At 37.5% G+C, this 12,900-nt stretch overlaps 2 protein-coding genes across 6 annotated transcripts; both read right to left on the bottom strand.

The window, feature by feature from the left end:
• Positions 1 to 225: 225 nt before the first annotated feature.
• Positions 226 to 12,760, bottom strand: Cmc4 (C-X9-C motif containing 4). 4 transcript variants are annotated; one of them, XM_035450230.1, is made up of 3 exons: positions 12,742 to 12,760; positions 5,151 to 5,218; positions 226 to 596 (listed from the first exon to the last, which is right to left on the bottom strand). In XM_035450230.1, exons 2-3 carry the CDS (start codon positions 5,206 to 5,208, stop codon positions 448 to 450), a joined length of 207 nt encoding a protein of 68 aa, XP_035306121.1. In that variant the 5' UTR covers positions 5,209 to 5,218; positions 12,742 to 12,760; the 3' UTR covers positions 226 to 447. The 4 variants fall into 4 exon arrangements, with proteins under 4 accessions (XP_035306121.1, XP_027288312.1, XP_027288310.1 ...); XM_027432511.2 differs by lacking the exon at positions 12,742 to 12,760 and adding an exon at positions 12,472 to 12,607; XM_027432509.2 differs by lacking the exon at positions 12,742 to 12,760 and adding an exon at positions 12,236 to 12,374.
• Positions 6,566 to 12,598, bottom strand: Mtcp1 (mature T cell proliferation 1). Of its 2 annotated transcripts, none has more exons than XM_027432508.2 (5): positions 12,472 to 12,598; positions 7,213 to 7,364; positions 6,927 to 7,097; positions 6,794 to 6,845; positions 6,566 to 6,708 (listed from the first exon to the last, which is right to left on the bottom strand). In XM_027432508.2, the coding sequence occupies exons 2-4, from the start codon at positions 7,315 to 7,317 to the stop codon at positions 6,798 to 6,800; spliced, it is 324 nt and encodes a 107-aa protein (XP_027288309.1). In that variant the 5' UTR covers positions 7,318 to 7,364; positions 12,472 to 12,598; the 3' UTR covers positions 6,566 to 6,708; positions 6,794 to 6,797. The 2 variants fall into 2 exon arrangements, with proteins under 2 accessions (XP_027288309.1, XP_027288308.1); XM_027432507.2 differs by lacking the exon at positions 12,472 to 12,598 and adding an exon at positions 12,236 to 12,374.
• Positions 12,761 to 12,900: the final 140 nt, after the last annotated feature.

Genomic DNA, 12,900 nt, shown 5'->3' with positions numbered 1-12,900 from the left:
CTCTGCCCATTCTCCACTTACTCTTCAAAGTGATTCATGCTATTCTGTAATAAACTCTGTTTTCTACCCAATGCTCTGTGTATCTCATCAATATTCAACAGAGATCCAAGATTTGGCAAGCAAGGTCAAGATACATATAACAAGTCTGAATTCAGGGATTATAGGAGAATTCAGTAATGTCTGTATCTAATAGTCTCTTAAAATACATTCAGTAACAAACCAAAATTTTCATGTAAAGCAGGTTTATTTTAGCAGCTCCCTTTTACATTATACATATTTATTTTCTAACATAGGTTATTTTGGTCTCTTTTGCGTAGACGGCATATTTTCTAACTCTTACAATTGACTTTTCATTTGCTGTTTGCTGCTACCTGGCTTGAAGAAGGGGTAGTAAATAAAATACACTTGAGGGAAACATGAAGCAGAATTTAACTTCTCAGCACAACTTTACGTAGATCCAGACTTCACTGTCAGGTTTTCTTCTTCTTCTTTCTCAAATCCTGAGCAGACAAGAGATCTTCCCTTCGGATATTGAGCACAACACTTACGGAGTTCTTGGATGACAGCCTGACACTTTGATTCCATATAGTTGTTGGCTGAAAAATAGGCAACTCTTAGTAATGATACCATAGAACTAAAAAGGTACAAGGAAGATATACTCAATTCTATTGAATACTTTCTGATTTAGAAACCTGTCAACAGGTCAAGAAGTAAAAGGAGAATTCATTAAAAACTATCTAAAAATCTAATAAGAAAAAATCACAATTTATAAGTGGTTGAAATCTATTTTAACATAATTTCTGTTTCAGTCAAGTGCCTTTGGCAGTAGTTTTTTATATGATTAGTAGTCACTAGTCCCATTTTGTAATTTGATAAATTAGAAAAATGCATACAACCCACATTTTCATAGTTTCATAGCAAACTGCAGCTTGAATGTCAAATTTAATGCCCCATCTTATAAAATAAAACTTGGAGCTAACAATGTTTTTTTTTTAGGTTTTGAAGGAGTTATAAAACAAAGATATGGTGACCAAGGTGTGTGCTTTACTATGGGTTCTAAGGCTGAGAGTGCCAAGACCAACACCTGTGGATTGCTTAGTTTCTGCATTCCTCCACCCCCACTCAGAACTCAGTGATCAGTTGGCCTCCATGCTCATTCTTGAGTCACCGGGGATACAGTATGTGGCTAGGGCATTTTCCAGTCTTCTAGCTATGCAGACTGAGGACCTCTAATGAATCCTCACTTGGATACATATATACTTGGGCTAGTGGTGGCTCAGACTGGCTGTATATAACAAAAGCTCTTGGAATGGGGAACAAGATACCCTTTAGCCAACCAGCCTGATGTAGCTTAGGGAAAGTTCCATAGGCTGATGAAGATAATATGTATTCTGCTGCTGTTGGACAGTATATTCTGTATAAGTCTGTTAAGTCTCTTTACTCTATAATGCATTTTGACTCTTAGTTATAAGTGACCATATTAAAAAATAAGATCTCATATGAATATCTTTGAAAGAATCTCAAGATTTTAGAAAAAACAAAAGCAAGCCAAACTCAAAACTAATAGATGGAAAGAAAATAAAAACAAAGTAGAAAATTAATGGAGAACACAAAAAGTAAAAAAAAAAATCAATGAAACAGTTGACTTTTTAAAAAGATAAACAAAACTGACAAGCTAAACTAATCAAAAGAAAGAAGACTCAGTCTCAAATTAATAAAATTAAAATCCAAGACAGTGATATGGAGCTATAGTCCTAAACTACTCAGGAGGCTGAGGAAGGAGGATCTCAAGTTCAAGACCTACCTGGGCTGTGGAGTGAGTTCAAGGCTAAACAGTATAACTTCAAAGTTTAAAAAGTAGCATGAGACATTCAAGTATAACTCATTGTTAGAATGTTTGCACAAGGCCCCAGGTTCAATTCCAGGACAACAGCAGCAATAATAACAATATTAATAATGATAATAGGAATAACAGGAGACAAAAGGAATAGTACACTAGAAACAACTGAAATAATGAATATTTTGAAAATTGATATATCAGCAAATTTCAAAGTCTAGGAAAATGAACAAATTTCTGCATATATAACCTATCAAAATTGAACCCCCAAATATGAAAAATCTAAATAAATCTATAGCAAGCAATGAGACTTAAAGTATAATAAAAAGAATCTCCCATCAAAGAAAAGCACAGACTCTAACACATTTGGTAGTGTGGATTGAATTTAGGGTTTTGCACATGTCATACAGATGCTCTACAACCATTATGTTAAAAACAAAACCAAAAAACTAACACCGACGGTCCTCAGACTAGACCATAAAATAGAAAGGAAAAGAATGGAGATGGAGATAGCTCAGCAGATAAGAGCACTGGCTGCTATTCTAGAGGACCTAGGTTTGATTCACAGCATCCATATGATGGCTAACAACTGTCTATAGCTCCAGTTCTAGGAAATCTAAAAATCCTTTTTTGGCCTAAAGGCACTGGGCACCAATGTGACACACAGACATATGTGCACGCAAAATACCATATACAATAAAATAAAGGGAAAGAATTCTTCCAAATTTATTCTACAAACCAATATCCTTTAATGAACATACATGTAGAAAGCCTAAATTAAGTATTTAAAAACTTAATTCAGTGACACCAACAAAACGTTGGTTTCATTTCAAGGATGTAAATATGGTTCAACATACAGAAATCAATAAATACAATATATAGAATCAAAACAACCACACTAATCCCTCACTAGATGTAGAAAAAAAACATTCAATAAGATTCAACATCCTTTCATATAAAATAACCCTGAAGAAACTAGGTATAATAAGGTTGTATCTTCACATAATAAATGCTAAATATAACCTATAGTCAATATCATACTGAATAGGCGAAAACTGAAAGCAACCTTTCCTCTCAAAAAGGGTTTCCATTCTCTCTACCTTTACTTAATATAGTACTTGAAATGTTAAGCAGAGAAATCAAGCAAGAGAAAGAAATAGAATAAATACAAATAGGAAAGCAGTAAGTCAAATTATTCCTGCTTATAAATACTATTCTATACTTGGAAATGCCTAGGACTCCATCGAAATCTTTAGGACTGATAAAGTCAGCATAGTATCAGAATACAAAGTAAACATAGAAACCAGTAGTTTTTCTTTCTTTTTCCTTTTTTTTTTTTTGATTTTTTGAGACAGGGTTTCTCTGTGTAGCTTTGGAGCCTGTCCTGGCACTCGCTCTGGAGACCAAGCTGGCCTCCAACTCACGGCGATCCACCTGCCTCTGCCTCCCGAGTGCTGGGATTAAAGGCATGCGCCACCAACGTCCGGCTAGAAACCAGTAGCTTTTCTACATACTAATAAACTCACTAAAGAAATACATCAGGAAAACAATAACCTCAAAAAGTAAAATGCCTCTGAATATTCCTAACTAGGTGAAAAAAAAAAGACCTTTCAATGACAATTATGAAATACCGAAGAAGAAATTGAAGACATTGGGAAATGGAAAGATCTCCCATGTTCATAGATCTGTAGGATACTGATAAAATGGCAATACTGCTAAAGGTGATCTACTGACTCAATGTAATCCCCACTAAAATGTCAATAATGTTCTTCAGAAAACTAGAAAAAATATTAAAACTCATTTGGAAGAGCAAAAGACCTCGAGTAGCCAAAGCAGTCTTGAGAAAAATTAATGGAATACAACAGAGGGTCCAGAAGTAAACTGTTGTGGGATTTTGATCCATTTAGCCAATGACTTTTGGGGCATCAAGCCTACACTACAACTTAAAAGCTGAAGGACAGGATCTCAGATGTTCTTGCTCTGGCTCTTGCTTGGCATCAGGGAGACCCAAATGCCAGAGAGGCAGTGAGGGATCAGCGGCAGCTTCAGCCCTTCTATGTATTTTGTGAGTTTGTCCTGTTCAGTGAAATTCTTAATAAATCCATTTTTATACCTTTTTGAGTTCAAGAATTAGTAAATCACACAGCTACAGCAACCTGAGTTTTGACACAGATGCCCCAAACTTGTTAGAATAGGACCACATGAATACTAGGCAATTAGTCCTCCACTGAGCTAATTCCTAGTCCCTGAGGTCTAATATTAAAACCTGTCTATGTGGTATGTATATATGTAATTTTGAGTTTTTGAGATAGGCTGTCACTTTGTAGCCCAGGCTAGCCTTGAACTTGTTTTCCTCCTGCTTCTGTTTCCGAGGTATTGGGATTATAAATATGCACCATCATGCTTGGTTCTTTCTGTTTGTGTATAGAAACTGTGTTTATGATGAAAACTAGGGACTAGTACATTCTGGGCAAGTGCTCTATCCGTGAGCCATATCCTCAACTCCAAACCAGTCTTTTTACAGGAGGACTTTGCTTAGCTCAGTAATTCTTTTTGTTGCTTTTTTTTTTTTTTCAAGACAGGGTTTCTCTGTGAATTTGGAGGCTGTCTTGGAACTAGCTCTTGTAGACCAGGCTGGTCTCAAACTCACGGAGATCTGTCTGCCTTTGCCTCTGCCTCCTGAGTGCTGGGACTAAAGGTGTACACCATCAAAGCCCGGCAGCTCAGTAATTCTTAACTGTGGTTGTGCATTAAAATCACTTGGTTAGCTTTGTAAAATGATTCCTGCTCAGACCCTACCTTCAGGACATCTGCTTTAAGTGTGCTAGACAAATTTTTAACGTTCTTCAGGTACAGTTGGGAGGCAGAGGCAGGTGTGGAACTCTGAGCTTGAGGCCAGCACAGTCTAAAAAATGAGTTCCGGGATAGCCAGAGCTGTTACACAGAGAAACCCCATCTCAAAAAAACAAAACAACAACAACAACAAAAAGTTAGGTAATTCTAATGTACAACGGGACTCAAGAACCCATAACTTAAATGAAATCACTTTTTTTTGTATGTGTGGTGCATAGAACCCTTGGTGCTTTGCACATGTTAGGCAAGTGCTCTACCACTGCAGCCTCCCATTCCCTATATAACATCACTTTTAATATTTTAAACATTTCATGATACAATGATGAAAATATTCATGATTAGTTAATTATAGAAATGTTACATTTAAAATTAATGAAAGTTGCTGACAACATAGTTAGTTTCTTATAGTTAGTTGACAGGTAAAGTTTCAAAATATTATTTTAAAAAATCTATATACTACCTTGTAAACATTTCTGTATTTCACAGGCTTGTTTCTGGCATGGATCCTTTTGTGGCATATCCAGAAAACTAAAACAAAAAAAAATTATTACAATTCTGCTTTTTAGTTATAAAGACTTTGATGCCTATTTACTTGGAATTTTCTTCTGGGCAAGTAGAATGACCTTATAATTGTTAGAAAAACAGTTGTTCTAAAAATATTCTTTCTTAATTGATAGAATGAATCAACTATTTTTATATTTCCATATCATTAAGTATGGAAGATATAGCATGAAAAAGTTCAGTCTAGCCATCTTGAATTTTGTAAACAAATGTTGAAATGACACCACAGTTTTAAATGCCTGGCCCAATGCCTGGTTCTATGATCCACAAAAGAAACCCTTGGTAAATGATTAAACTTCTTAAACACCTTTTTCTTTCAATAGTCATGTCAATAGGAATTATACATACCTCTAAGAACTGATGGAAGGATAATCATGATAAAATATATAAAATGCACAGAACAGTAACCGGAAGGCAATAAGAACTCAATACACAGTAGCTATTATACCCAAGTGCTTTTTGTTTAAGACAGGGTCTCATTATGTTTCTTAGACTGATATCAAACTCCTGAGGTCAAGTGAACATCCTGCCTCAGTCTTCCAAATAGCTGGGATTATAGGCATGCACCATTGCTCTGGGTCCAAGACTTACTTTAAAAAGAAAAACCTTACTTTAATATACATAAATTGTCATGACTGCTTTAATTCAGGAAATTCTTTACAAATAATGTAAACACTTTCCCAGAAATTAGCAATGTTAGTTGCTATTACCTCTTGAGAAAAGTGCCAATTAAAGTTAATACCACCTTTTGAGCTCAAATGGAAGCCAAATATGTAAAATATTTGTAATCAAAGAATTTAGATTCACAAGGTTTTGATGAGAAACTTGCAAAAACAATTCAAAGACACATTTCAGAAAGAAAGGCATAGGAGCCTTTGAAGCTAATTTTATCAGTACAAATAACCCCTTTATCCAAGAACTCCTTAAGTTCTCAGTAGATCCAAATTAGGTCAGTACTGGGATGGAAAACACTAGAACAAAACCTCAGATATTTACAGGATGGAAGAAAGAAAGGCAGGTGAATTTGCTGCAGGGAAATAAGTGGCAAACACATGTTGATGCTGACAGAAGCTGCTCTCTTCTCTCTAAATGAGTACCAAGTCCTTGATGATGAGGGCATCTGTTCTGTAGCATGTGCTGATTTTTGAGAGATTCACCAGATCCCAGGTTCAGCTGATGAAGTCCATTAAAGGTTCTATGGCAATTTCCAAAGGAGGAGTCAATTTCAAGTTACAGTTCCTGACTAAATGCTTTTGTTGGCTTGATTTCTACCCTGTGTAACCCTCTCTCTGTAGTGTCACTGGAAGTGTTCTTCATGACCCTTCCTAAACATCTGTAGTTTTTCAAACTACTTCTTCCCCACCCAGTGCCAAGGGTGGGAGCACTGTAGTGGTGAATGATGTGACTGACATATAATGAATAGAACAGAGGAGCATATCTTCCTAGAATTCCAGCACCTGAAAAAAAAAATCATTCAAATCACTACAACTGAATAGAGTGAAAACAAAGAAGGGGAAAGAAAAAAATAATAGAAACACATACCATGTTATTCATCAGGCAAAAGCTTAAGCAGTAGTTCCTGTACTCCCCTGACCTGTCAGAAAAAGTAAAGTTTATAAAGTACTCTGTTGTAAAATCCCCAGTACAAAGGAAAATGACTGAGCAAAATGTGTACCATTAAATGATGCTGAATCTGCCACAATCGAGAGTTGTTATCCATGTAGCGCTCCTCTGGGTAGAGTTGCCACATGAGAGGTAGTTGGGAAGTAAGTAGGTGACTTGGCTTAGTTGCATCACCTAAGGGAACCTGAACTTGCTGGACTCGAGCCTTTAGGAAACTTGACTCCTAATGGGAATGATCAAAAACAAAAACAAGGACATCAGAATATTAAGACTAGACAGAAACCAGGTTAACTGAAAGCAAAAACAAAAAAATATATATATTAAATGAAAGCAGTTACCTCTTCCACCACAGCTACCCATGTGCGCTGATATTCGTCTCGGTAGATACCTTCTTGGTGAACCCAGAGATGATCGGGTGGAGCCCCCACATCCTCTCTTGCCATTCTGGGCTTTGGGTTCCAATTCTAGCCCTGCTTTTCTCCACCTAAGCCTGCAGCATCCGCGCACAGGACACAGGTGTGACTTTTGAGGTTTGGATGAACTTACTAGTGAGCAAGGTGACCTGGGACTAGCAACCACCAACCAGAACCAAGCCTCATACATATCTACTTGTACAACCTAAACATATCAAATGGCATTTTAAGCATTCTGAAAATGAAACGGAAGTGACACTAAGGCAAATCCTAGGTAATAATAACTTTCTATGGCAAAGCACTCAAGAATTCTAAGTTCATTCTGTGGGGAGATAAGATGAGAATTGCAGGAGGCTGGGTACTGGTTTCCCTCCCTCTTTTGCATCTACAAAGCAGCAGTCAATGGTAGTGTGTTAGCAATAGAAAATGCACAAAAGTGTACCTAAGGACACATGATTTCGGCAGAAAAGTAGTGAAACAGACACATGCAAGCCATATTCTTCAGATAAAAGCCACTCCCAAGCAGTTTACATTTTTATAAAGTTTCTAAAATGAGACTAAGTCTATTATAAGGGCAAACAAAATATCTGTCATTTTATTTTTTTTATACCAGCAAGGGTTATCCAGAAGGGGATTTTCATTTTAGGAAAAATATTTAGCATAGTTTCATTATTTTCTGAAAGCAAATAATAGCCATCCATCTAGCTCCCTGGCTCACTTAAGCAGGATGTCATAGAAGCCTGCTTTCCCAAAGGCATAGTTATAAATTTTTATTCTATAAACTAGAAGGTCAAAAATATCACTCTGCTCTTTAAGAGATACAAATAAAGTACAGTTCTCAGAGTTTGGGGTGGTAAGGAAACTCTCCATAATAGTCCTATGCCCAGCTTTGGATCTCATAACTTCACATGATTTTACAATCTTGTAGAAACCACTCATACCATTATAATGTAGATTCACTGTATTTCTACCTTTTATAAAGCAGAAATAAATCAGTGGGTACCTGTCCCATAATAGAGACCCCCCCATTCCCAATAAATAGCTATTAGTGGGAAAGGAATGAAGCATAGTTTGGGAGATTGTTACAGCCTTCAAAGTGATACTGTCCAGAGCAAACCAGATGTCAATCATGATGTGGAAGAAGAAGCCAGAAATAAAGGAATGAAGCTAAACCTAGTCCTTTTTTCAAGGATACCATCCTGAACTTGATTTTTCCCCCTTAATGCCCCTTTTCTGCCTACTCCCTAAAAGGAAAGTATAAACAAAAAATCTATTGTTTCAAAACAGATATGTTGGTGCATGCTTGAAATCTGAGCATGCCAGAGAGGCTGAGCAAGGTTCAGGCCAGTCTGGGCTATATACATACAGTAAGTTTGAGGCCAACTAGTATACATAGCTAAGCTCTAGGTTAACTACATAAGGAGACCCTGTCTCAGAGACAGACAGACAGACAGACAGACAGACAGACAGAGAGAGACAGAGAGACAGAGACAGACAGACAGAGAGACAGAGAGAGAGAGACAGAGAAAGGTGTCACATTTTTGTGACAAATAAATAGGTATGATAGCTATCCATTTATTCCCCGAGTGATTATAACCCTGAACCTCTTACATGTTCCCCCTTTCACCTGGATGCACTCTGTCATTTCCAACTTATTTATGATAGCATCCTTTCTCCTTAGCCAAGCCCTACTTTCTGTATGGCAATATCACCTCTTCTGTACACTCAAAAATTATGAGTTATCTTCATTTCTTCTTCTCATTCAGTTGTTACACCCAATGTCATCATTTCCAGCAAATATCACCATTACAACTGCATTCAAACCAAAATTTATTTCAAATACTAGGGTTGTTTCAAGCTGCATATCCTTGCTCTTCCTTTCTATCTGCCTAAAATGCATGAGTCTCCAGCTATACATTTTGTAAGCCATTTTTTCATTTAGCAAATACAAGTATTCTGCCTCTCTTGTAAAGCTTTAGAAATATATACAACATCCCCAGTAAATTCCAATATAAAAATAAAAATGAGCACACACACACGTTTTTTAAAAAAGCAGGAACCAACTGTTAAAGGTTTCAAGACAATCTCAACTTCATAGGTAGGTCCTAGCAACAACCAACATGTTGACATTTAAATTTCTTTTCAATAAAAACAAAACTTTATTGGTCATACTGACATTGGAAGGAATAATTTCAGTGGAAGAGAAGGCAAATAGCATGTGATATTCTGAATTACTTAGGCACTACAAAATAGTCTCAGAAGAAAGGCAGTATAATGTGCTGCTGTGACCTCCAAAGGTTAACAGGCTGGGCACTGACAAGATAAGCCTGGGAACAACACTTCAGCACATTAGCCTGAATTTCTGTGTGCTATCATTCAGAGCATAATGGCCCAGAGAAAGCCAACTGCAGTGATCAAGGGACTGATAAGCCACCACATAACTATGAAATATCAACACCTTAGTATATAGAGCCAAAGGCTAAGCAAAAGGCATTTAGATCAAAGTCTATAAAAATCACATGTTGGATGAATGGAACACCATTTCCAAAAATGTGATTCTTTAGAACACTTGATCCTAACATTTTCCTTGGTCAAATAAGTTTGGGAATATTGGAGATTATAAAATCATATTAGTATAGTAAAAACTCCCACTAAGTTATACTGTACAGAGATTTTATATAGTTTAACATTTCCCAATTTTATTTGACTAGAGAACATTTTGGCATATGGTATTTATTCACAAAATCGAGGATTCTCCAAACTAAGGAATATCTTTAAAACGCAGGATAAATTACAAGATACAATACAATATGTGGAATATAAATCTATGCAATTTAACTTAAAATACTACCAGTTTTAAACACAAAAGCATCTCAAAATATATTTGTATAACTTTACAGCTATAACATCCATTAAAAGAGACAGCCTCCATAGAAGTTGCCTTGATTCCAAAAGCCATATTGACCTTGACACATTATTTTTAGACACTTTGTAAATCAGGTTCTAAATGAATGACAGAATACAGAAGAGCTTTCTTTGGTTGTAATTTAAATAAAACCATCTTTTTTTCCTTTACAGAAAGAATGGTATTTTTATGTTTTCTTTTTTTTTTTCTGAGATGGGGTTTCTCTGTGTTTCTTTGTAGACCAGGCTGGCCTAGAACTCGGAGATCTGCATGCCTCTGCCTCCTGAGTGCTGGGATTAAAGGCGTGTACCACCACTGCCCAGCTTGTATTTTTGTCTTTATAAGAGTATGATTTGCTTTAATTTTGAGGTATTTGAGTTTTTAAATAGCATCAATAAGTTGAATATGCTAATTATTTGAAGCCATCTAATATCCTCATCCAATTATAATTTCAGTTGCCAAAGAACACAGGCCAAGGTATCAGCTTTGCTGATGAATGAATCCTGCTTGTGCCACTTAGAAGCTTTGTGACCCTCAGACAACCTAATATTTCTTTACCTCAGTTTCCCTGAGGTGTAAAATTATGAGCATATTGACTGCAGTGGTACTTATTAAACACTTCTCATATGTTTAACATATGTTTAAGTGCCAGGTGGTGGTGGTGGTGGTGGTGGTGGTGGTGTGGTGGTGGTGGTGGTGGTGGTGGTGGTGGTGGTGGTGGTGGTGGTGGTGCACACCTTTAATCCCAGCACTTGGAGGCAGTGGCAGGCTGACCTCTGAGTTCAAGGCCAGCTTGGTCTACAGAGAGATTTTTAGGACAGCCAGGGCTACACAGAGAAATCCGGTCTTGAAAAACAAATGTCAAAACAAACAATAAACAGAAACAAAAATATATGTTTAGGTATATTGACTCATTTGATCTTCATGGGATGCTATGAGATGGGCATTGGTATTATTCCCAATTGAAGGTAATGAAAGTAAGACACAGAGAAATTAGATAGCCAGTACACTAGTTCACATAGCTAGAGGTTGCAGAACTTGATTCCAGTTGAGGCAGTTTATACCCACTATGTATGTAAATTCTTAGTAGAGTCTTTAGCACATAATAAGCTTGCTATAAATGTTAATCATTATTTCCCTCTCTGGTTAAAAGTTTGGAGCTATAAAAGTTAGCATGAACATTCTAGAATATGAGACTGACTAAAAAAAAAACAATTAAAAGTATATTTCTTCTTGGAGGTGGCTAAATAAATTGATAAATTCAAAAATATCCCTTAAAGCAAATGTAATAAGATGAGCAGTCCTTGCTGCCCCACCAAGGCAGGACATGTTAACTCTGAACAATAACTGAAAATAACATACGACATAAAATTGAAACTTAAAAGAGAAAATGCAGATAGGTTCAATTACACCCCTGCTGTTTCTCCAACCATTATTATTATGTAGCTTAATCATGGAAAGATGTGGCATAAGCATAAGGTAAAAAGAGAGGTTGTTGGCATACATATTGCACCACAGTGCCCTGGATTTGGGACAGTATTTGTGGGGAGACTTGGGAGAGAAGAGCAAATCATCAGCACCTCTTCAAGTACTGCCATACCTGTTTGGCTTCAGAACTACAAAAGGAATTGAAAAAACAAATTCAAACAAAAACGTATGAGCTGTGGAGGCTGCACGACATATATTTTGCTTTCATTTATAATTAACACTAAATCCCTCGTGTAATTGATAAAGTTGTGAATTGAAAGTAAGATTTGTACATTTATCCTTTAGTTCATTGGCATATTTTAAAATAAAATTAATTTTAGATATAAGTTAATTATGTCTGATACCAGGAAAGAGATAAGAGGAAATTTGTAATTTCCTAGAATTAGTTACTTGATGTGATACATTCAAACCTGAATAAAAAGTGAAGTTCTTCCCTCAATCTTTCTTTTCCTGTGTCAAACAAATATACATCTAAAAGCTTTTGTATAACAACAAGCAAACTGGAGTTACTTTTTCAGACACAGCAAAACACTGTTTCTGTAAAAGGTTACTCACATGAATATAACGTTTCTTGGACTAATTACTTCTCCTCCAGAACAGCTAGGCTAAAACTTCCAGGTACCCCACCCCGGGACACTCAAGCAGGGACCGCGGCTTGAGCCCAGGACGAATCAAGGGGCATCCCAGGCCGAGGTCACTAGAACCGAAGTTTAGGCCAGCAGCCGGAAGTGGTCCAGAGAGATTCAAGGGCTGTGACTTGGAAATAAAACAAAATAAAATAAAACCTTAACTGTTTTAGGACCAACTTTCAAAAGAGGCCGTTGTTCGCGGCGATGTCGCCCCAAAGAGCTGTGTAGGCCGTGCAGGGTTTTCCTCAGCGGGCGGGCAAAATGGGCGCCAGCACTAAGGAGGCGTCTGTCCTTGCTCCCAGGAGCTACTCACAGCCCACGTCCGCCCCAGCGGAAAAACACCGCCTCCCTGTCAAGCGGCCTGAACTGCCTTGCAGACTGCCTTTCCCAGCCAACACCCAACGTCCCACTGCTTAGCTAGCCCAGACCGACCCGAGAGTCTCGCAGGTACTGCTAACAGGCACCGCCTCCGCGCCCCAGGCTCCGCCCTCGTGGAACCCGCACCGCTAAGCCAGGCCTGGGCGGAGCATAGTTCGCTGAGAAGGCTGCGTCAGAGCACCGGGTTGGCCAGGCTGCATTGGGCCCCAGGCG

This window comes from Cricetulus griseus, chromosome X, assembly GCF_003668045.3.
Source record: "Cricetulus griseus strain 17A/GY chromosome X, alternate assembly CriGri-PICRH-1.0, whole genome shotgun sequence".
NCBI lineage: Eukaryota > Metazoa > Chordata > Mammalia > Rodentia > Cricetidae > Cricetulus > Cricetulus griseus.
Note: the sequence above shows the minus strand (reverse complement) of the source record. Positions and strands in the feature narration are given on the sequence as shown.